Source organism: Calliphora vicina, chromosome 4 (genome assembly GCF_958450345.1).
Source record: "Calliphora vicina chromosome 4, idCalVici1.1, whole genome shotgun sequence".
NCBI lineage: Eukaryota > Metazoa > Arthropoda > Insecta > Diptera > Calliphoridae > Calliphora > Calliphora vicina.
In genome coordinates, this window is record NC_088783.1 from 989,416 (window position 1) to 1,013,014 (window position 23,599).

The 23,599-nt window shown below is 29.0% G+C and overlaps 1 protein-coding gene across 10 annotated transcripts in view; it reads left to right on the forward strand.

Annotated features, from left to right (window-relative positions):
• The window catches only part of rg (rugose), a 361,631-nt gene that overhangs the window by 213,940 nt on the left and 124,092 nt on the right, over window positions 1–23,599 (forward strand). For all 10 annotated transcript variants that reach the window (XM_065507267.1, XM_065507264.1, XM_065507268.1 and 7 more), the window contains one exon: window positions 18,412–18,516. In XM_065507267.1, coding sequence (XP_065363339.1) covers window positions 18,412–18,516 — 105 coding nt within the window. The remainder of the gene's footprint in view (window positions 1–18,411; window positions 18,517–23,599) is intronic.

A 23,599-nucleotide genomic window follows, 5' to 3' on the forward strand; every position in this document is an offset into this window, starting at 1 on the left:
TTAGGGTGGCCCTTAATAAACGTAAGTTGGATTTTGGCCATTCTTACCCTCCAGTTTGGTGAACATTAATAAAAAATCATCCTGAAAAAATTTTATCGGCCCAAAAGTATATATTTCGCTATCTCTCCATGAAAAATTCCAAATATTGAAAAATTTGACCTTTGACCTTCACGATTTAAGGGTTAACGTTTTCCGATTTTAGTAAAAGTTTCAGAGTATATTTAGAATTATCTGGACTATAGTTTTGGACTATAAGTTTTGCTTAAAATTCATAAGAGTAAGGAAATAGAGCTCATTCGCCTAGAAATTGCCAAATAATTGGTTTTTCTCGAAAATTTCAAAATTTAAATCGCAGGTACGGAAAAGCTATAAGAGATATTTTCATAATTTTTTCACATTTTTATTCCCTATTATATTCTTAATAAATCCCAATGAGATGATCAAAAAATTCTGAAATTTGTTTAACAAAATTTTTAAAAATTTGAAAATGGAGTTTTGAAACTGCCGTTAAAAAAATTTATTTTTTTGTTCATACCTAAGAATAGGTTAGCGGTATCCTACGAAGACAAAAACTCATATACAAGTAAATATGGACATACTTTAAGTAAAAATGAGCTTTAATTTTAATATTTATCAAAATATGTTAATTTTGTTCCTACCTTTCTTGTTCTAGTTGCCTGAGACACGTTAATGGCCTGGCGAATTTTTAATAACTTTAAAATTTTTTGGCCAATTTCTGTTTTTTATGTCTCATTAGAACGACAATTACGTACACATTTCTATTCTTTTAAATTAAATTGCAAAAGTAATTTTTTAATGGCAAAATTTTTACAAAAATGGCCAAAATCCAACTTTCGTTTATTAAGAGCCACCCTAATGTATATACTTGTGGCTCTGCGATGAATATTTCGATGTGTTACCAACGGAATGACAAAATCAATATACCCCCCATATTTTTGGTGGTGGGCATTAGGTGTCGCAAAATTTTTTTTATACATATAAAACTATAGTTAAATATGAATCTATCATGATTGCAACCCGTGCCGACTTGCGATTTTCGAGAAAAACTAATTTTTGGCCATATTTTGGCGAATGTGCCGAATTTCCTTACTATTATAAACTTTAAGTAAGCCCCTGTACTCTGCGCAGCCAGCCTGACGGACGGACGGACATCGTTTAATCGACTCAGAAAGTGATTCTAAGTCGATCGGTATACTTTAAGGTGGGTGTTAGACCAATATTTTTGGGCGTTACAAACATCTGCACAAACGCATTATACCCTCCCCACTATGTTGGTGTAGGGTATAAATAGAGGGTATGCGTTCCAAAATTCAAAAACACTAAATACACATAGAGACACGTATCTGTTGTCATGCATAACAACATTGTTTATCTGCAACGTAAAGCCTTACACAATGAAGCCAAAACGAGAAGAAAAACAGTCACACACATACTATACATAATACATGTGTGCATATGTAAATCTACCCAGTAAACATTTTCGGTTTTTTAAAAACTAAATTTTTTGTCGATTATTTGACAATTTTTCTGTATGTGATGTCGGAACGAAAACGTAACGACATGTGTAAAATGGTGGACAAAAGATTAGGTTTTTGTGTCAGAAAGTATGACCGACCATTATCAACACTCATTTAGAATTTTTGGAATTTTAAATAAAACACTTAAAATAGGATTTGATGTCGAACGAAGTCTTTTATTATGACCTGAAAGAACAATCTCAGATATTTACTGTCCAAACACGTGTTGCCAATTCTTGGTGAACAAAAATGGACTGACATTTTTTTTCCTAAATTGGTTGGATTGTAGTCTTTAGAAACGGTATACATGACCAGTGTACTATTTATATTTAAGGTGTTATAAACTATATTTTTAAACTATATTTACGTTGAATTTTAATGAACTTAACTTTTAAGGATAACAAATAACCCAGAGAAAGGTGAAAGTGTCCACTTTAACCCTATATATCGTCCCCTCAATAAAACAATAGTGTATACGCATATACACCATTATTTTTTATTGCATTATAAGAATCTACTTAACTGATTCTATATGTGGTAAAAATTTGGTGAAATATTAATTTTGTTCCAGATGTCTACTAACACAAAAATTTTAAACTCAATTATTTCTAAATGGCAAAAAAATTATACAGTATTGTTTCATTGTTTTATACTTTTAAAACTGCCCGAACATTTTATTAATATTAACAATTTTTATTCAAATAATGCAAATTTTGTATGGCGTTTAAGTAGAACAAGTTTGAAGGATACATGTGTATGTTCCTAAATTGTTTACTGATTCAACCTTTTTAGTTAATTTTTGTCATAATATTCCTGCCAATTTTTTTGAACAGATTTCACTCATTTTCCACAGGAAACATTTCAGATCATTAGAGTAAATATTAGTGTGGGTGATCGATTCTTCGACATTTTTTAGAAATCGGGTTTCGTTTGCTTCGAAAAAATGCAATTTAATATAAACCGGTTTCGGTTTTTTAATAAATATTTATTTATTAAAATAATAGTTACTAAATAAAAAACAGTCCATGGAAAAACATAACGCAACAAAAATGAGATCATATAACAAAAAATAAACCTTTTTAAAAAGCTTAAAAACTGTTTAATTCTAATCTTGGTTATTTCTTTTAACCTTCACAATGTCTTCGGATCAAATTTGACCCATGCTGAAATTAAAATAGAATTTATAGATTTTTGGTAATTATTCGAACTTTTTTTATATATATAATTTGAAAGTAAATTTTTAATTAGGCTTAAGTTCATTTATATTATAATTTATTTGTAATAATTCAAAGAATATCACTGAATACTAAAATTTTAGACAATTGGCAAATTGGAATGCATTTTCTACCCTGCCAAGGGCGTCATCAACAATCTTCATTGTCAAGGTCTATTTGTAAATATCATCTATTTAACTTACTATTATTAGGAATTAGAATATGGGAAGCCTAATTCATATTTATATTATTTGTATGTCGACAAAAAATATTCAGTGGGAAAAAAATCAAACATGACAACTAAAATCGACAATTATGATGAAAGAAGAACAATACATAGAATTCTATGAATACGTACAGTATAGCAACAACAATAACGACAGTGTACATACAACTACCAATAATAATACGTCGACATAAATAGAAGAACCATTCAAGATTTGAACATATAGATAATTTTACACACCCTCTCTACGACTATCACACAAAATACAATAGCATGGATGGATATTTAAGAAAATGAAATCAAATCAAATGATACTGAATCGAATTGAATAAACGGCGAAAGCAGAAAAAAGATAATAGAGAAACACACGGTTTGAGGTTTCTTAACCATGGCAAACACATATAAAATCAAATTAACTAATTGCGCTTCATTGTCCGTTTGTTTGGTAGTCTTAGACTGTAATTATTGTTGGCTTCCATTTATTTATTCTCCTCTCGTGTGATGGGTTACATTCAGTGATGCCGTTTTGGTTAATTTTTTAAAATTTTTCGTAACTTTTCAACCCTCTACGTAACCCGTATAATCTTTCAGCCTAACAGCCAAACAAAGTACATACTATGTAAAAAAGTAGAACCAATTTTAAGTATTTTAAATTCACATCATCCTTGAAATCCTGGATCCTTTTGAGGGAGACCTGGCAATGCGAAATATCTAAGTAATGCGCTCTTGTGCTGGCTAATATACAATTTGTTGGATTTTCGTCAGACGCAACAAATGTTGAAAATATAGTAAGCAGTAAATAATGTACATAGCTGTTATTTTACACACTTTCTAAATTTCAAGAATTCCATAAAGTCGTTCAATTTGACAAACATACAATTAGAGAATTCATTGTTTAAATTGCAAAAATATATTTAGAGTTCCTGGAACTTTGAACTTTTAAACGATTTTAACAAAAATTTTCAACAAGAAAAACAAGGTGCATGTAACCTATTTAGAATTATCGATTTTAGAAAACCAAAGTCTCTTTCCGTTGGAATTTCAAAAATTCAAAAATTTAGTATGGAAATTTCTTATTCATGCACCTAATATTCAAGAGTAAACAAAATTGTTTATCACATACCGAAAATCAAAAATCTAACTTTTCACTGTTGCCCAAGAGGCTTTTCTGAAGATTCCATGAAAATTTCATCAAAATTGGTCCAGCCATTTTTGAGTCCATACGGAACAGACATACACACATCCATTTTTATGAAATATAGGGCTTAGCGGTATAATGTAAAAATTTGAGTTTTACACGCCCCTCCGCCCATAGACCGAATATTAAAAATCTGATTATACACTGATTATACCACTGGGCAATTCTGAAGATTCCCTGCAAATTTCATCAAAATCGGTCCAGCCGTTTTTTATATATATAGATGGCATTAGCGGTAAAATATAAAAATTTGATTTTGCCACACCCCTCCGCCCACAGACCGAAAATCAAAAATCTGACTTTAGAGTGTTACCCGCATTAAAATCGGTCCAGCCGTTTTTGAATTCATTCGGAACATGTATATTAGATGAAAAATGTTTGTATGTGAAAATTCGAAGATCTTCTTTAAGAATGGAGCGAATGGACCTAATGTAGTATTTTAGGTGTCTAAAACCATATTTCCTTTACAATGATACCAGTTTATAGCTAATCGGTTGGATGATCTCAGAGTCTATAACGGACATAGGTAGAAACATTTTTTGTATTTTATATATATAGAAGAAGATAGATAGATTTATTATAAAATCATCCAAAGATTGTTTTTATTTAAGTATGACGGATTGTAAAGGAAAAATATTTCGTTTAGTGTAAGAAATTAAAAGAAAACATAACGCCTCTCACGATTCGAATATTTTCGCATATTTCTACATGTACTTCAAAATGACTTCCGTTTTATGTCACGTACGATATACCATTATTTCGCTCAATATTTTGGACAACAATATTTCGAAAGAGCTTATTATTATTTTAAAATATATAGTACCCTTTGAATGCAACATAAAGACCAAATTATTTTTCAGATACTCTTATTTTTGCAAAATCTATTCCATTCTATATGCGTACAAATGTCACGTACTATGATATGGAATTGCCCATTTGCCATCACTTTCAACACTTTCAATTTGGAATTATGAAAAATTTTAAGCAATTTAATAAATTTAAATATATTTGTACATTTATTCGTTTTATTCGATTATTCTACATAAAATTGTTCGAATTATTCGTTATTCGAAAAAGGCCATTTTTAAATTGTTCGAATAATAATTCGTATGAAATTATTCGATTAATCGAACCATCATTACTCGAATGAATACCCTAGTATATAGTATTTAACTTTTTATAAGAACATTAACGTTTTCCAAGCTACCCCTGGCAACACTGGTTACATGTGGCTTTCTTGGTGCTATTGTCATATAAATACATACATACATACATATGTATGTATGTATTGTAGTTTAGGAGTGAGAATGTCATTTCTTGAAAATAAATCACTTCGGATAAAAAGTTGTTCAGGTTACTTTTCGAAGTTTTGTAATAAGCAAATAATAAAGTTTTTTTTTCATTCTTTTCGATTTATTTTTTTTTCTGCCACTTAAAGTTCGTATTTCTACTGTTATTCAAGCGAGTAAATGAAATGTTTGCCACAAAAAGTACAAACAAAAAACTCATACTTCATTGACAAATTGTTTCCGAACCCAGCAGTTCTAGGAGACAGTCCCGAACTAGTGATTTTACCCATCATTTAGGGTGGGAGCTAGTCACTTCAATAGACACGTGACTAGTTATTTTAACACATGTATGTCCTAAGAAGAGGGTGAATTGACCCTTTTTGATTACAATGAAACTGTCTAATAGCTGATCAAAAGTAGTCAACGCTTCTGGTGGGTAAAATAAAGTGTACAAAAAAAGTTTGAAGTGACTTGACCATAGGTTACTAAGAGACACTAAAGTGACTATTGACTTCATGCTATGTTACATGGGATATAAGTATACTTAAGCAAAAATAAAAATAAACTGTATGAGAATATGAGAATTATATCAAAACAATATGTATAAAACCAGTTTGTACGAATTACTCACAAAACGATTGAAGTGACTACACTCCAGTTTACTTAGATACACTTCAGTGACAATTGTCTTCCCGCTAGATTACTTGGGATGTGTAAAGTAACCAATTGTCTTATCTCTGCACTACAAATAGCACATACGTGTCAAATGACCAAAACATATAAATTGGAGTCAGGCAAGTGATAAGAGTTTTGTGACAATTACTGTCTTTCTGGGATACATTGACTACTTGCTTAACTGCTGGAAACCTTCACCGAAATTGAAATGTGTAATTCGTCACCTAAAATGCAAAACAACGCATCATCAAAAAATTCGAAATTGATTTTATTATTGATTACGATTCACTACATCATATTACATGTGTGTACAAAATTTTTAACTTTTACTATCAAAAATAACCAAGTTATAACCAAAATTGAAACTAAAGTATCATCAAGTATATGATTTTCTTAAACAAAATAACGTATACGCTTTGAGTAATTAATTAATAAATAGCTTTTACCTTGTTTTAGTTAGTATCCTAATCTCTTTTTAATAAATTTGTTGCAATTGAATATTTTTTGCAGTCTTAATGAAAATTTAATAAAGAACCTTTTATAGTTTAAAAAAGTAGTTGTTTGTAATTAAAATAAAAAAGATACTGATATTTTATTAAAAAAAAAAAAAATTTAATTAGGTTTTTATTTTTGCATAAAAATTTATGTTGATGATACGTTTTTTTTGTTTCAGAAAATAACAATTCAAAAAAACGTAAGCCACATATCTTAAAGTGTGCTTTAATAAAATTAGTTTTTTTTTCATAAAATATGTATATTTCTAGAGTCATTGGAATTCAGATTTGAAAATTTTGTTTCAATATCTCAAGTAGTTTTCATTTTATATCGTTTTTTGCTTCTCCTATAAACTTATGAAAAGTGATGTTACGTTGTTTTGCATTTTAGGTGACGATTTGTAGTGTTGGGTTGTGTGTGTGTGTGAATATTTTTGTTGTAACAGCAATGAATGAATGATCGTAATACAATCAACCACTAATAGCATCGTGGGTGGGTGGGTGTATGATTGTTGAAATAGATGGATTTGGTGGGGGCAAAGAATAGCAGTGGCAAAATAAACAGTAATAAATTGAGTTCATGATGATGGTTAATTAATGAATTGGCAATTTGTAAAGTTTAACTTTTTATTTAAACACCCTTGCATCGCAAACAACTAAACATGAGTTTATGTCAACATGTGTACATAAATTTAATGAAATCTAAAATGTAACTAAATTTAATAGAACATCCTTTATTATATGTATGTACACTGAATCAAATAAGTCTCCGTACAGACATACTCATAAGATAAACTAGCTATTTATGGTCGCTCTTCAATACATATTTAAAACTTTTTTTAATTCATTTTATAAAAAATCTTATAAACTAGAAATCAACATAAAAAAACTACAAACATTTTCATTAAAAACATAAAAATTTACATAAATTTAATAATTTTACGAAAAGTATCACCAAAAAAGTCTCCGTGCAGTTAACTATTTTAAAGCAAGGAATCCCAATATTAAACTTAATTGCATTTAATATGTGGTAGGTCCTCCTTTCTGAGCAATTGCTGTGTATGGAATGGACCAGCTTTGTTGTTGTCAGGGAATCCAAAAATTAGCAAATTTTAATGGATAGAAAGAAAATTATTATTAACTTGCTAAATGAAGGAAAAAATCTAACCGAAATCAAGGATATTGTAAAAAGACCACGCTCTTCCATTCAGTACGTTATTCAAGGTAGCATGTCACAGTTTCCATTGACATAATGTCCATTGACATAATGTCCATGGACATTATGTCACTCCAAAAGATGACATTATGTTTTAATTTAACTTCTATCGAATTTACCGTTGTAAATTTAAAGTAGTAATAAGACGATAGCTGCGATTTTTAGTTATCTGTTATCTGTAGTTTATGGAGTTCAGACGTCACAAAGTTTAAAAAAGTAAAAGTGTTAACGTTAAAATGGGTAATGTAAAATATAAATATGAATTTAAGAATGACATAACGTCACTTTATGGGGTGTCATAATGTTCATGGACATTATGTCAATGGACACTGTGACTTGCCACCGATATTTAACAGTTCAAAAAAACCGGAACAATGGCAAATAAACAAAGAACTGACCATCCAAGAAAAATAAACCACCACTTAGAGAGAAGAATTATACGATTTGTAGAAGGTAATGTGTAATTGCGGGAAACTTAAAAACTGGTGATGAATTAACGGTAAACCCCAAATCTGTAAGAAACGCTCTTAAACTAAATTGGATACAATGGTCGAGTAAGTCGTAAGAAGCCCCTTGTTCGAAAAGTGAACATGAAAAAGAGATTGGATTACGCTATCGAGCATATTGATAAAGATTTTTTATTTTGGGATCGAGTTATTTTTAGCGATGAAAGTAAATTTAATGTTTTTGGTTCTGATGGAAGAGAAATGTTATGGAGAAAGCCAAATACTGAAATGAATCCGAAGCATTTGACGCTAACCGTAAAGCATGGAGGAGGTAACGCTGTTGTTAGGGGTTGCATGACTTCATCTGGGGTGGGAAATCTTATTTTTGTTGAAAACACAATGGATAAATATGGCTTGGGACGTTTGTATTGCATCCAACAAGACAACGATCCCAAACACACCTCTAGATTAGTAAAGGAATGTCTTATTTATAATGTTCCTAAGCACTTAAATCGCTCAGCTCAGTCACCTGATCTCAGCCCGATGGAGCATCTATGGGATCACTTGGAATGAAAAATTCGGCAGCACAATATAACGAGTAAAGATCAGCTAAAAGCCGTTATAATGGAAGAGTGGTATAAAATGGATTCCCTGACAACAACAAAGCTGGTCCATTCCATCCACAGCCATTAAAATGCTGCAATTGCTCAGAAAGGAGGACCTACCACATATTAAATTCAATTAAGATTAATATTGGGATTCCTTGCCTTAAAACGGTTAACTGTACGGAGACTTTTTTGGCGATACTTTTCGTAAAATTATTTAAATGTATGTAAATTTTTATGTTTTTAATGAAAATGTTTGTAGTTTTTTTGTGTTGATTTCTAGTTTATAATATTTTTTTTAAAAAAGGTTTAAATATGTATTGAAGAGCGACCATAAATAGCTAGTTTATATTATGAGTATGTCTGTACGGAGACTTAATTGATTCAGTGTATTTACATTTCACTGTTCAACCGCAAACACATTTAGTACAATACTCGTTTCATTAACCTTGGCTTTACCAATACCCACCCGGGTGACCATTACGGATTTAGTAGCTTAATAATTTTTTTAATTTTGTTTCGATTTAAATGAAATTAAGACTCACAGAACAAATTTTAGAGGTCCGTAGAATTTATTAAAGTCATTTTAAACTTTTTATGAGGTTTTTTTGATTTTTTAAAATGTTGTTCGTCGCATATATGCGTAAAAGTGCAGTACCACCCGGGTGGGTATTGGTAAACCATGTACATAGAAAAACCTTTGGTAAAGCGAAGGTTAAAGTGTATATATTTGCAAATATACGAGTATGTAGATTATTTAATTGTGATTATATCTCAATATGACACGCTATAAAACACAATTGACTTCATCATCTGCCACTTTAATTTGAATATCCTTGAAATTATTTATGCGTTAATTAATTAAACACTCAATTAAAACTAATTGCTGTTCATTTTTTAAACAAACCAAAAATTATTTTGTTTACCTGTCATAAACACCAGCATCACTCTAAATCTCTTTCTCTAGCAATTGTCCTTTTTTGTTTGTTTTTGTAAACGAAATCCTTTTTAATTTCCATTTTGTAACTGGGTGGTGTGTATAAAAAATCATATTTATATTTACATGATTCTAGTAGAGTACTAAAAACATTTAACTGACATAATTGCTTAATAAATACCCCAGTTAGCATAAAAAATTAACAAAACAATGACTTAAAAGGACTCCATGTACATTGTACACACATGCATATGTAAATGTATAGTTAGGGTGGCCCAATCTGAAATTAAATATTGAAAAATAGGCCACGAAATATTTTTTTAAGAAATAATTTTAACAAATTTGTGACCATGATATACCCGTAATATACACAACTGTCAAAATTTACTTTTATAATTTAATCATTTAGCGTTTATTATTTTGATATTTTGTTTAGAAAACCCTTTGAGAATGTGAGATTTGGGATTTAAAAGATGCATGTCATTTTATGATTTTATTTGGTATCAAATTATAATATAATTTTTTATCCAAATCAGTATTTTGTTTTAAGATCGTTATGCTTCGAAAATCTAAAAAAAGTCAAAATAAGGGCCACCCTAAAATACATACGTATGTGTTATTAAAAAGTATGTAAACACACTCTTTCTATCTCACTCGCACACTTTTACATACATATTTAAATATTTATTCATAAATTTAAACACAGCCTAACCACAAAAGAAACTTTAAAGATAATTTTTGTTAAAGTCGACGTTATATGAAAACATAAATTTTGTTTTTCCGTACCATATGAAATCTTTTTCAATGAATGTTCAATAAAATATAATAATAAATTTAAAAAAAGTGCATACAATTACAAAACAGAAAGCTTATTTTAAAATAATAAAACAAGATTCTGGTTCATATATGTACGTTTATTTTATGGCGAGAAATTTAAAATAATAGTCGACTTTAAGGCTTTTGTGGTTAGGCTGAAAGATTCAGATGGCGATAATAATGAAACTTCACTGAAACTGGTACATTTATAAGCACTTTTACGGGAAGTTTGCTAAACGTTACTCTCTGTTTGAATACGCTAAATTTTACACGAAATACGAGTGTGTTAATTTTTTAACACTAACAATAACTATTGTTTAAAACAAAGCATGTATTTGACACACTTACACATACGTTGGTAATTTTGTTCAAATGTGTAAGATTTTATGTAAATGTAGGACTCAAAGCAAACTAAATCATGTTCCTACATATGACTGCCTCACTTGACAAATGGATTAGCTTTTTATCGCAATTTCTTTGGACAAAAACAATTCGCAATGTAAAGGATAGTGAGATCTGATCAAAAAGTATACATTAGCGGTGTTCAGTACTAAGTGCGAATAGTCGTGTACCATTGTAAATGCGAAATTCTACATCAGCCAACATTTTTTTTTTTTCAGATCAGTCGATTTAGTACTGAATTCCGCGATTGTTTTTATTCTAAAAAACTTTGTTCGTTTCCTCATGAATGTCTCAAAATCCACCTAAAAATTTTATTAGCGAAATAATTATTCTATGAGCTATACTGTTTTGTAGTATTAATTATATAAGCACTTGTCAGGGAGAAACTCCGCAACCTGATCGTAAATAGAGAATAGATTGTCGGAAACGTAGTTCAGATTTGGCTCTTCGCACCGCTTTGAAATACAAGAAATATATGGGAAAAAATTATATTTGTACGGTTTAAACAATAAGGCATTGGATTTGTGGATATATTGTGTAGTTAATGTCACTAAAAATGTATTCATACTTTTGCATAGTTCTTCAAAAATTAACTTTAAATTATATAAAAAATTGTATGTTGCAAGCATTTAATTTCTGCTTCCGACAAAAAAGCGGAACAATGGAAACTTTCTGCTTATTTTGTTCATAAATTATTATTTTTTTTTCCATTTTTTTCTTTGTACTTAGCCATCATAAAGAACGCACACGTACTGCAACATGTACAAGCCAATATCTTCTTATGCTTGCGCTTGTTATAGCCATTTAATGGTATGAAATATGAAATATGTTATGGATGTACTCTAGGGTGGCTCTCCAAAAAAGTTATTTATGTTTCCAACTAAAATAAAAGTTTAATTAATTTTAGGATACCGTTTCTCAAAAGGTATAAAAAGGTCTGCTGAAAAAAGCTAAACTATCATTTTAGTTGGGAACATCTACACCTTATTTGCCTCCATACAAACGGGGCAACCCTAATGTACTAGTATTAGGCAGCTATACTCGTAGATATTTTGTGTTCCTTCCAGAGCATCTGTTGCCAGAGAAGAGTCTATTTTGTATACCAGTGGATAAAGGCAAAAAAGATTAGAGCAAAACACGAATGCACAGACATGTAGTTTCATTAAACACAGCACATTGCATGTGACAGAAACTTAAATACAAGAATATACATATGTACAAGTAAATATGAATGTACAATATGTGTATTAGACATGTACTTAGGAATAAATTTTACTTGGGTATGTATAATTTAGTTCTTTGATTATATACAACTGATCCATTATAAACAAAAAAGGATACACTACGATTCTTAATTACATGTTTAATTCCCATTATCCATCACCTAAAAGATTCTGCCCAATTGCTTCTCCCGATATACTAGACGATAGTGTGCCGGACTATTAATCTCAGTTGCAGATTACAAGTTGCAGGTTGCTGGTTCGATTCCCTCTGTTGATAAAAAATATATGTCGATATTTTTGTTTTACCACGAATTAAATAAAATGTCATGTACATTATGGCGCTTTCAATTGAAAATATTGAACTAATTGGCATCGATTGAAAAAAGGTTTTAAATTCTGGAGATATAACTAGGAAATTAGACCCAAACAAACTTATTTTTTAAATGCAGGTCAAATGTGTCACAAAGGTTTTAGAAAACTTTCAATAGATTTCCTTGTGTTATATTAAGGTTGCCACATTGCCTCAATTTTTCAAAATTATATCCTCATTGGCATACTTTTGCACCACAGTTCATATGGTTCCTTACTTTTGTAAGGAGACTAATAAGTATAACTAACAAAGGCAGTTTACATGTGGTTTTATCTAACCAAGTGTGTTTTATAATGACATGTGCAAACATAGAAAATGTGAAAAAAAATTAAATATATAGAGTATTTTACGCAGTTTTAATTATAAAACTTATATCCTGCATGTTATAAAAAATACATACATAGTTATATACAATTTGTGCTGATTATTAAAGAAATTAAATTAATGTATGATACATAATTACAATGGTAACTTCATTATTTTAATCATATACAATTATGATGGGATAATATTGAAAAAAAGTCAAAAATTGCATGTTTTGAGTTACAAAACATTTATTTTGAAAGATATCCCACTAAGCCACCAAATAGGTCTGAAAGGAAAATATCCAAGCTTTCTTTTGAGAAAAAAAAAATTAAAAAAAGGGTCAACAAAGTTTTTTATTTTGCAAAAAAAAGTCAAAAATTGCATGTTTTGAGTAACAAAACATTTTTTTTGATAGATATCAAACTCGCATCCCACTAAGCGACCAAATAGGTCTTCAAGGAAAATATCTAAGCTTTATTTGAAGAAAAAAAAGGCCCATTTTGAAAAAAAATTAAAAAAGTTTTTGATTTCGGTAAAAAAAATATTAAAAATTTTTTATTTTTTTAAATATTTTTTTTCGAAAGATTGAAGAAATAGCTATCTAAACTATTTGGAACACATGTCAAACATGGAAAATGTCAAATTTTGACCTCCTCTAACTCAGAGATTTATTATATTTTGAATTAATTAAATTACCTTCTTTATTAATTTCTTGCTTTTCTTGTTCTTCTTTAAGCTTAAATAATAAAAAAATGTGTTAAATGTAGAAGAATATAAATACAAACTGAATTTACATATAGTATCTTTACTTTACTATCAACAATTTTGTTTACTTTTTGTGTCTATTTATAAAATATATCTTTTCTTCGTTTGCGCTTAAAAAATGAACTTCTCCTCTCCCACCACTTCATCACTTCACTTGACATCTAAAAATATAAACTCAATAATGTTTTTGTTTTGTGGAGATATTTGACAATGTCAAGTATTTTTCTCTTAAAATAGAATGTAATAATATCCAAATTTTTCAATATTTAAAAGGTTCAGAAAAAAATTTATTAAACAGTAGTAAGTAAGTATTTATGTGCGTTTGTACATAGTGACATGTAAATAGATAAATATGTGACTATAGACAAAAAAAAAACAATACACACTCCAAGAGAAAAAATATAGGTGTGCATGTTTACTGTAACCATTTCAACTTTGTTACAAGTTTTTTAACAATATTATAGTCACAGTAACTATTTACATGATTGTGGTAACCATAATATGGTTAATTCACATGATTGCATCAACCATATATATGGTTACAGTAAAAAAGTATACATATGTTTGTGACAACCATTGCGCCTTATGTCTAAATATAACATTTTCTTTCTGTATTCTTTAAAAAGTATGAAAATTTAATAAATAGAATTTTTCCTTTCAGGGAAAACAATTTAAAATAAATTCAAGAATGAACAATTTACTAATATAATATATTCAATCATAAAAAGTTCGACAAAATCACATTAACTAACATTAATTTAAAATCAAAATTTTAGTTTTATGAACAATCCTAATACGCATTTGAGTTTCGAAAAAAAAAAAAAAAAATGATCACCTGTACGTGTGTTTAATATAACATGAATTATAATTCCATATATGAATTAAATACAGCCAAAGCGAGAAAAAAGCATCAATTGACAAGTATGTGTTATCAATGTCAAAAACAATGTCGATTATTAATAACACAGAGGAACAAAATTGACATTTTGGTTTGGTGCCGCGGAAAATGTTTCTGATAAAACATGTATGGGACATTTCATAGTCAAAACTATCTTTAGTTGTTTTTGAGGAGCGGTTTCAATTTTTTTGGTTGTTCTGTATTTTTTTTTCTCTTTTTGTTGGATTATTTCATAAATGGAGACTAAAAATGGCCTTTTCTTTGACATCAATTTTGTTTATCTAAGTTTCAGGATATATTGGTGATATCGCATGGATGTTGAAAATTAACTTTTTTCAGTTTCATCCTTATAAGGTAAAATGATTCAAAATTTGTTCACTATATACAATAAAAACATATCAATAAACTAATTTATATAAAAATATTGAAAATATACTAAAATATTTGGCAAATATCTCAAAGATTTATAATATTTTTCGTATGTATTTCGTATTAAAAAAATTATACAAATTTTCGTAACTTGAATGTTTTATAGCTGCAAGATTATACATAAACTAAAGATTTATCTTCGAATTTTTTATAAATTACTAGTTGACCGCCCCGGCTTCGCCCGGTAGCTATTTACTAATGTTAGTTCATCAAGTTTCTCCAACCCTGTTCTTATTTATTTGCAAATAAAATATATAAATTTATACTGCATACTTTAGGGCGCTTTTTTATTACAGTTATCCGAGTTTTACCCGGAATTTTGGAAAAAAATCAGCCAAATCTCTCCAGCCTTTCTCACGTGATGCCATTACATATATGGACCATTTCATTTATATATATATAGATAATAAAAAACTAATTAAACTATCAATATTTCGGTTTTCTGTAATTGACAGCGAACGCCTAATATGTTTTGTTACATTTGTGGCGAATATATTTTAAAAGATCAGGGATAAATGTTCTCCATTTGTATTTTGCTTACTTTGGTATTCAAATTCGCAACATAGACAATTCCTGGATATATAATGTAGAAATAAATCGATATGTTTGTAAAAATTAATTTTTTTCTATAAAATACTAGTGTTTTTAATAAAAATTTTAAGATATTTTCACCAAAAACTATGTAAAGCACGTGAAGTATTTATATTCATGTAGTTAGATTTAAATGTGTGTTAAGAAATAAGACTAAAGACTACCTAAAAATTTATTTATAAAAAAAATTGTTTTTAGGATGTAAAATTTCGGGATATTATCTAAATATTTCATTAAATTTTTAACTAATTTTCCATTTTAATTAAAAACTATGTTCGCTATAATGTCTTGAATGTGCAGTGCTAAATTTTTATTTAAAATTTTCATAATGCACAATTTTATTAAGGATAAAGCTAAAATTTAAATTTTCCTGAAAGATCAGACAAATATGCCAAAACATCCATTAGAATTATTATACTCAAAAGAAGCATATGTTTACGTAGACCAGTCTCATGTTACAAAATTTCACATTCTTAGCCGCATTACCAACAATTTTGAAGAAAAACGCCAAAAAGTAGGGTCTTCAATGAAAATATATAAACCGCGATATTTCGAAAACGTGAGCTGACTGGAAAAAATCAAGAATAACATAGTAATGAGGGTTCATCAACTTGTACAAAACGTTTTTCAAATCTCGGGCACCAAAATCTCTGTTCCTCAGTGTAATCGATGTATTTTTATTATTATGAAAGTTGCAGCTATTTTTTGAATGCATGCATTTAAGTAGAATGTGCAGTAAGCATTTGTTTTGCAATTATAAAATGTCATTGATTTCTTCGGAGTGGCCTTAGCTAGATGTTTTGTCGGTTTTATTAATATAAAGTTGATTTAGTTTATTACAAATACATATTTTGAATTAAATTAGTTGCGAAAATGTTAAATTAAATACTTATTGAAATGCACAAATATAGATTTCCTTCCTAATTTTATTGCCAATTGGAATAATAATATGCAATTTGTTAAGCATTTGGAACAAGCTAAGTGTAAAATTCAAAAAAAAAAATAAAAAAAAAATACATGGAATCTGATCAAAAACTCTTCAATTTATAAAACTTTTGGGTTTAAATTTAAAATTGAATAGATTTTTTATAGACACACAAACACAAATGCAAACACATACAAACACATAAAACTTTGTTTTTGGTTTCAACACATAATACATCCTTCCTAACCATCTCATGAGATAAATGTAATTGTTTCTGCAGGGAGTTGAAACTAAACTTTACTTATCGTTACCTAAAGAATCTTTTCTATCCTTCATTTCCTTTACGGTTTGCGAAACAAATAAATTGCCATGTTTTTTTTTTGTATTCGTCTTTCCTTTTGGAAAAAAATATGAAGACTCTCAAAGTGGCGCCCGGATTATTGGCAGCCAGACTTAACAGAAAAACAAAAATAAAATAAAAAGAAAAGAAAAAAAAACACATTCTAATGATAAGTACCGCAACTGTGTATGTTTGTGTGTATGAGATTGTACGTATAAAAATGACTGTATACCCAGCAGGTTTATGTTACTGTCCTGAACTAGTGATTTTACCTAGCATTTATAAATAGCTGCTACATCACTAAATAACCTGTATGAGAATTATATCAACACAATTTGTATAAAGCCAGTTTGTACCTACATATACATATCTCAGATTACTTAGAGACACTGAAGTTACAATTAACCAATTGACTGCGCTCTGCACTACAAAGAGCATATACAAACGTCAAATGATCTAAACTATGTATATATAAATTGGAGTTAGAGCCAAGAGATCAGATTATTACTGTCTATAAGAGATACATTGAGTACTTGCAAAACTGCTGGGTACATATTTAGCACAAAACACACTCGTACATCTTCCATGGACCGCCCGCATTTTTATTCTCCTGGGCTGTTCGCTGTATGTGCTTATGTGTTTGTGAATTGAAATGATAAAGATGTCTCATGGTGTTTGAATTAGTTTTTCCATTAATTTCTTGAGATTTTCGTTATTTTTTTTATCTTTTGTTTTGTTCAGTTCTTGCATAAAAATGTTAGCTAGAATTTGCGTTGCTACGAAACACTGATTCGTTTGAGTTCCATGACAAAAACCTCTATTTGTAAGTTTTCCTGTTTAGATGAGTAGATGTTAGTGCGGGCGTGTGTATCTGTGTTAAGAAATTAACATTATTCATACAAATATTACAAGGTTTATTTAATGCAAAAAATAAATACTTTTACTAACTTCTGTATTAAGCTTAATTAACATTTAATAAATATGGAAAATTAAGTATTAGTAATAATCATGGCATTAAGTTGATTTTATTTATTTTTTTTTTGTTTGGGTCACTAAGTACAAATGATCATAATAATAGATATGCGCCGATTAGTAGTAATGTGTAGAGGTTAATAATTCGAAATTTCTAAATTTCATTCAACATAATAATAAGTATAGAACATTTTGATCATGAATCATTTTTTACCGGTTCATGAAATATTTCTATACGATAATAATTTATTTATTATTAATTATTGAAAATGTATTATATAATATAATTATTTTATCGCTGCGATTAATATAACAAAGTATCACAACTGATATCGTCCTCAAATATCTAACCTAATACACCGAATAGATATGACAAAAATATAAAAAGGACGCTCACACGATGCAAAATGAAATTCGATGGGAACTTTATATTAATTTTAATTCAAATAATAATCATACGAACTGTTGTCTACATAAGTAAAATATTAATCATGAAAAAGTAATTGATATATTTCCATTTTTATTTTTAATTTCAGCTCGTTGGCGGTGAATTCGATATGGAATTAAATTTTGTCATACAAGATGCTCAAAATATAAAACACATGTTAGAATTATTGGATCATTGTCCACCCAATTTGCAGGTGAGTTTTAAAAGTTTTAAACGTATTACTATTTATTCTAGGTCTTTCGTCACGCGTATTTGTATTTTTAATTCGCATGTTCACCGCATTTGCAAAGACACAATTTATAACATTTCCTGGGACATTTTTTATGTTTTGTGTTTATTTTCATTGTTGACTTTATTTACGTGACATTTTCTTTATTAGTTGTGGTGATTTAAGTGTTGCCCGTCCGTCCGTCTTCTATATTCGCACAATATGGTGTCAACAACATGTCATTTTAAATTATTTAAAATTTTTTTATATTTACTTTACTTTAGCACACATCATACATACACAAGTGCGTATTTAGAGTGGATGCCATCCCCTGGTTGGAAGTTATCACTTCACTTCCTTGTGTATTTTAATCACGAACTTTGTTTGTTTATAAATGTTGCCTTTGAACTCGTAAAACTGAGAAATTACGAAAACGTGGAATTATAAATAAATGTTATTTATGCAAGAGCATCATTTGTTCATTTATTGATTTACAACATGTCCTATTTTATTTAAGAAAGTTTGAAAAAATAAAATAATTCTGAAAATTCAAATAATTTCTCTGTATTTTTAGGAATTATTTTTCAAGTCTCATTATGTTTATGATACAATACATACATACATACATACATACAGATATCAAAAATAATAGACACATAGAACGGAAGGATAGAGAAATATCAATGGAAAAAATTACTCTCTTTTCACAATAACAAAATACATGGTAATTCTCTTGAATAAGGTTTTTGACAACAGACTTAGGTTTTTGGCTCTCAGTTATCTATCTAGTTGTCATCTATGGTGAAAAGTTTCAAGTTATACTCATTTGTAGCTAATGTACAGATTTTTCAGATATTAACAATTCAACGGTATTTAATTTGAAAAAATCTATAATTTTGTATCTAAAAATATACAAAAAACAAAATAAAGTTTAAGGTTTATCATTTATTTTAAACAACATTAACAGAAGCAATAAGATAATATGTACAGATTAGACACCAGTTAACAAAGAATTCATTTGAACATTCCGCTCGCCTCGTCATTGAACATAGCAAATTATATACATAATTTAAAAGTTCTGTAAAAAATTAACAATCTTAATGTTATAAGTAATTATAGAGGTTTCCTTAACATTTGTACATTAGCTAGACATTAGATAAACATCTTAATGACAAGCTCGGTTGTCTCTATGTACTTGATTTGACACTTATTTAATTCCATTTCTATCTTAAATTAGATTTTGAGGTATCACTGGAAAATTAATTATCCGATCACATGTGTCCCAAAAAGTTTGAGTTTTAAATTGTATGACAAAAATTCTATAATTTCTTAATTTTATACAAAAACAAAAATTTAAGTAGGCAGATTGAATGTAAAATGTATTTAATAAATGCAATTGCATTAAAATGTATTGTATGACAATGCCATAATTCAAATGTTGTTTAAATCATTTAAATCCATTAGGCATTGCCAAAGATATAGACATTTAAAGTTCCATACTTTTGCGTTTTTTTAGGGTTTTCAAAAAGTAAAATAAAATCGCGAGTTTAGGTAATTTTGAATGTGTGGAAAAAATAATCTAAAACCTAAAACACCGTAGGTCAATTTTGGTCGATCTATCCAGGAATTAACGATATGTATTTCTACTTACTACATGCATACAACTATTTATTTTAAGCTATGAACAACATTTTATAAAACAGTTTTTTTTCCTATTAAAATGGTTCTGTATCTTGCCCGAGTACATGTTATGTATAAATTTCAGAAAAAGCATGAAAAAACAAACTGAAAAAATTAAAATTCGAAACAGGATTTTTATATTGTATGTATTATACCCATGACAGAGGTGATAAACCTTAAACATCCATGTCTCATGTAATAAACACATGCACACTTACTAATATTTCACTCTCAGAAATTATAAAGTCAATAACATTCAGGCATATAACCATGAAAAATCAAAAAGAATGAAATAAAAAAAAAAATAAAAAATAATAATGTGTACGTAACTCTTTGTAGGAATGAGTATGTGGCTAGAGAACGAGTGACTGTCTATATATCTACAGTTACGTATGTTCCTATGTATACATTGTGCATACACAGATTGTACAAACAACAAACAATCTCTTGCTTACACAAAAAGGATAATAAATCCTTTTTATGGTTAAATACTTAAAAAGATCATGCACATGCTTATATACATACATACATACCCAGCGGCGAAAAGAAGTAGTAAGCAGGCCTTCTGGAAGGCCTTATTTATCAGACACAAGAGCTTATTGCCCCATTCCATACTCATGCATTTTTTACACACGATGTCCTAGCCAGCCAAGGTCTTCTGCTTTACCTTCTTCAACAGGCCGGATAGCAGGCCTGTTGTTGGAATATTGTTAAATAAATTTTGTTTTTGATTAAGCCTAAACTATGTTTAAAATTTAATAAGTTACCCGCCCTAAGCGATCATCTATTTATTTTAATTTTTTTATAATAAAAACATGAATAATTTAAAAAATTTACACAACGCACAACAGCTTTGTCTTTTTTTTTACACTTTTTGCATTTTTTGTATTTGTTGTTTTGTCTTTGGAATGTGATTTTTTAACGGTATTTTGTGCTTGTACTACGTTTGTAGCAACAGAAAGAAGGGAGCTGGTAGGCCTTCCATAAGGTCTTCCTGAGAAGGCAAGCGAGCATGAGTACTGGATCTAAAAAAAGGTCTAGGAAGGTCTTACAGAAGGCCTCAAAAATTTCGCCGCTGGGAACATACATACATATATACAAACATGCAAACAAACATAAATACCTGCACATACACATAAGCTGAAAGTATCACAAGAGTATTTTAGATTATTTACTCAGCAATATAAAAAAGGGTTAAATTGAGTTTTGCTTTTAACGCCTAAATCTTTGAAGTACATATAACCGAAACTGTTCAGCATTAAAAAAAATAAATATTAAACGCATACAAAAAATACATAAACAAATACGAACATGAATTAAGAAGAAGATGCTGAAAACTGTTTAATGGTTTTTACATTTCTTTCCAATCCATCTTGGTTCAAATTATAAACTAAAATACTCACGAGCGTTTAATAAGTATTTTCAAAAATCAATAAATATTAGTACACTCATAAAAAAAATTGAGTAATCCGTACTTAAATCAATCCGGAGCGGTGTCAATAGTAGGGTAAGTACGGATTTTCTTAAACCGAATACAAAATACTTGATTCAAGTACGGATTCATCAAGCCCAAAAATCTTAATTTTAGCTCTCCAAAGTACGGCCGAGATTGATTTAATCTTAAAATCAGCTTGTTTCAAGAATTCCAAACTTGATTTATGCAAGAATTCATACTTGATATAAACCAAAAATCGGATTGATTTAAAAATGTCCGATTATTTTTTATTTTTAATAAATTTTATTTTGTTTTGTTTTAAAAATTTAATATTTTTATCTCATTGCAATATGAGATAAAAACAGAAATATACCATTTAACTATAGTATTTATTACCTTACTCAAAACTCGTTTGCCACGGAAGTCATCTTCTTCAATTAGCCAGTTGTCAACTTTGGATTGGACAGAAATTTTGTCGTCATCGATGCCAAACTATAGAATAAGATTAAGATTTGTTAAATTATATTTGCAAAAATCTAAATTTTTTCCACTTAAAAGCTTCTTCCTAAATTCGTTTCGAAGACTTCGACCAAACTTTGAGACAACATCCAAAAAAGTTTTTATTTTTCAAAACTTTTTTGCAATTTTCTTTAAGTACAAGTTATTGCAAGAACAATTTGTGTCGAAAATGGTAATCGGTCTATGATTTCACCTAGCACTCAAATAACCAACCCAACAATTATCTTCTCAACATAAAAATCTATAGAATAGTGAAATCCATAAAAAATTTGGTACACAGAGAAAACAGATTCGTGATAGCAACCGAATTTGTTACCAATCGAATGATTCTACCTTAGTGACCGTATTTTATTGTTGTGGCTGCAAAATTTTGGAAATGTTAACAAAAATTTAGTTCAACTGACTTTCTGTTGATACAGCCGAAAAATTCTGAGTCTGTTTTGCCATTCTATTTCATTTTTATATACTAAGGAGTCTAACAATTCTTTTATTTATATCTTTTAAGAAATATTGTCAAATTCTACAATTTTCTGTGAAATAAGTCAATATTTTTATAAGTGTTATTATTATCAAACTTTTTCAAAAATATATTGAAATAAGCTTTAGAAAATGCATTTCTTTAAAACCGGTTAAGCGTCTTAAAAAACCGATTTGTCAAAAAACCGAAAAGTTTAAGAAAACTGAAATCGGTAGATTTTACAACAGTGAAAAAACCGATTGACCGGTTTTCAGTTTTGGATACTCTAGCCACAGTACAATTATTTAAACACCTCTAAAAATATTACTTTTGATCAAATAAATGGAAACAAGTACATAATATGAATATGGCACACCATAAACTGAGCAATTTAGTTTAATGTGGGTACTTAAGAACAGAAGAATATGTCAATTCGGATTTTTCCACTATTAATATGTTTATTAATAACAGAACAAAGTTCACACATGTAAAGCGAAACTAAAGAAGTGGCCACTTAAAATCCGTACGGATTAAAGCGAGCATAACTTTTAAATGAAACAACGTATGTTAACATTTTATACATGAAATTAAAGGTAATTTATTAAGCTTAAAAAATATATAACTGTAGGTTTATGTGTCTTTATTGCGAATACATTTTCTGGGTTTTATTCTTGTGCCTCCCATTAATAGCTGCACAACTTTTCTTCCCACTTCTACCGTTATTCCAACAATTGCCCAATATATTTCGATTGGACGAAGATTTGTGCAATTTGTTTAATTGATATGTTTTGGTATAACATCAATATTATTCTCATTATACCACTTCATAGTAGTATTTGAGTAATGACAACTTGTCATTGAGTAATGATCACTTGGCTGAAACTTTGTATCAGATGTGTGATGTCTTATAAATGACAGCAATCGCTTGTCCAAATTCTCTTTTTATATATAATTCAGAAAATTATTTAAAAACATGT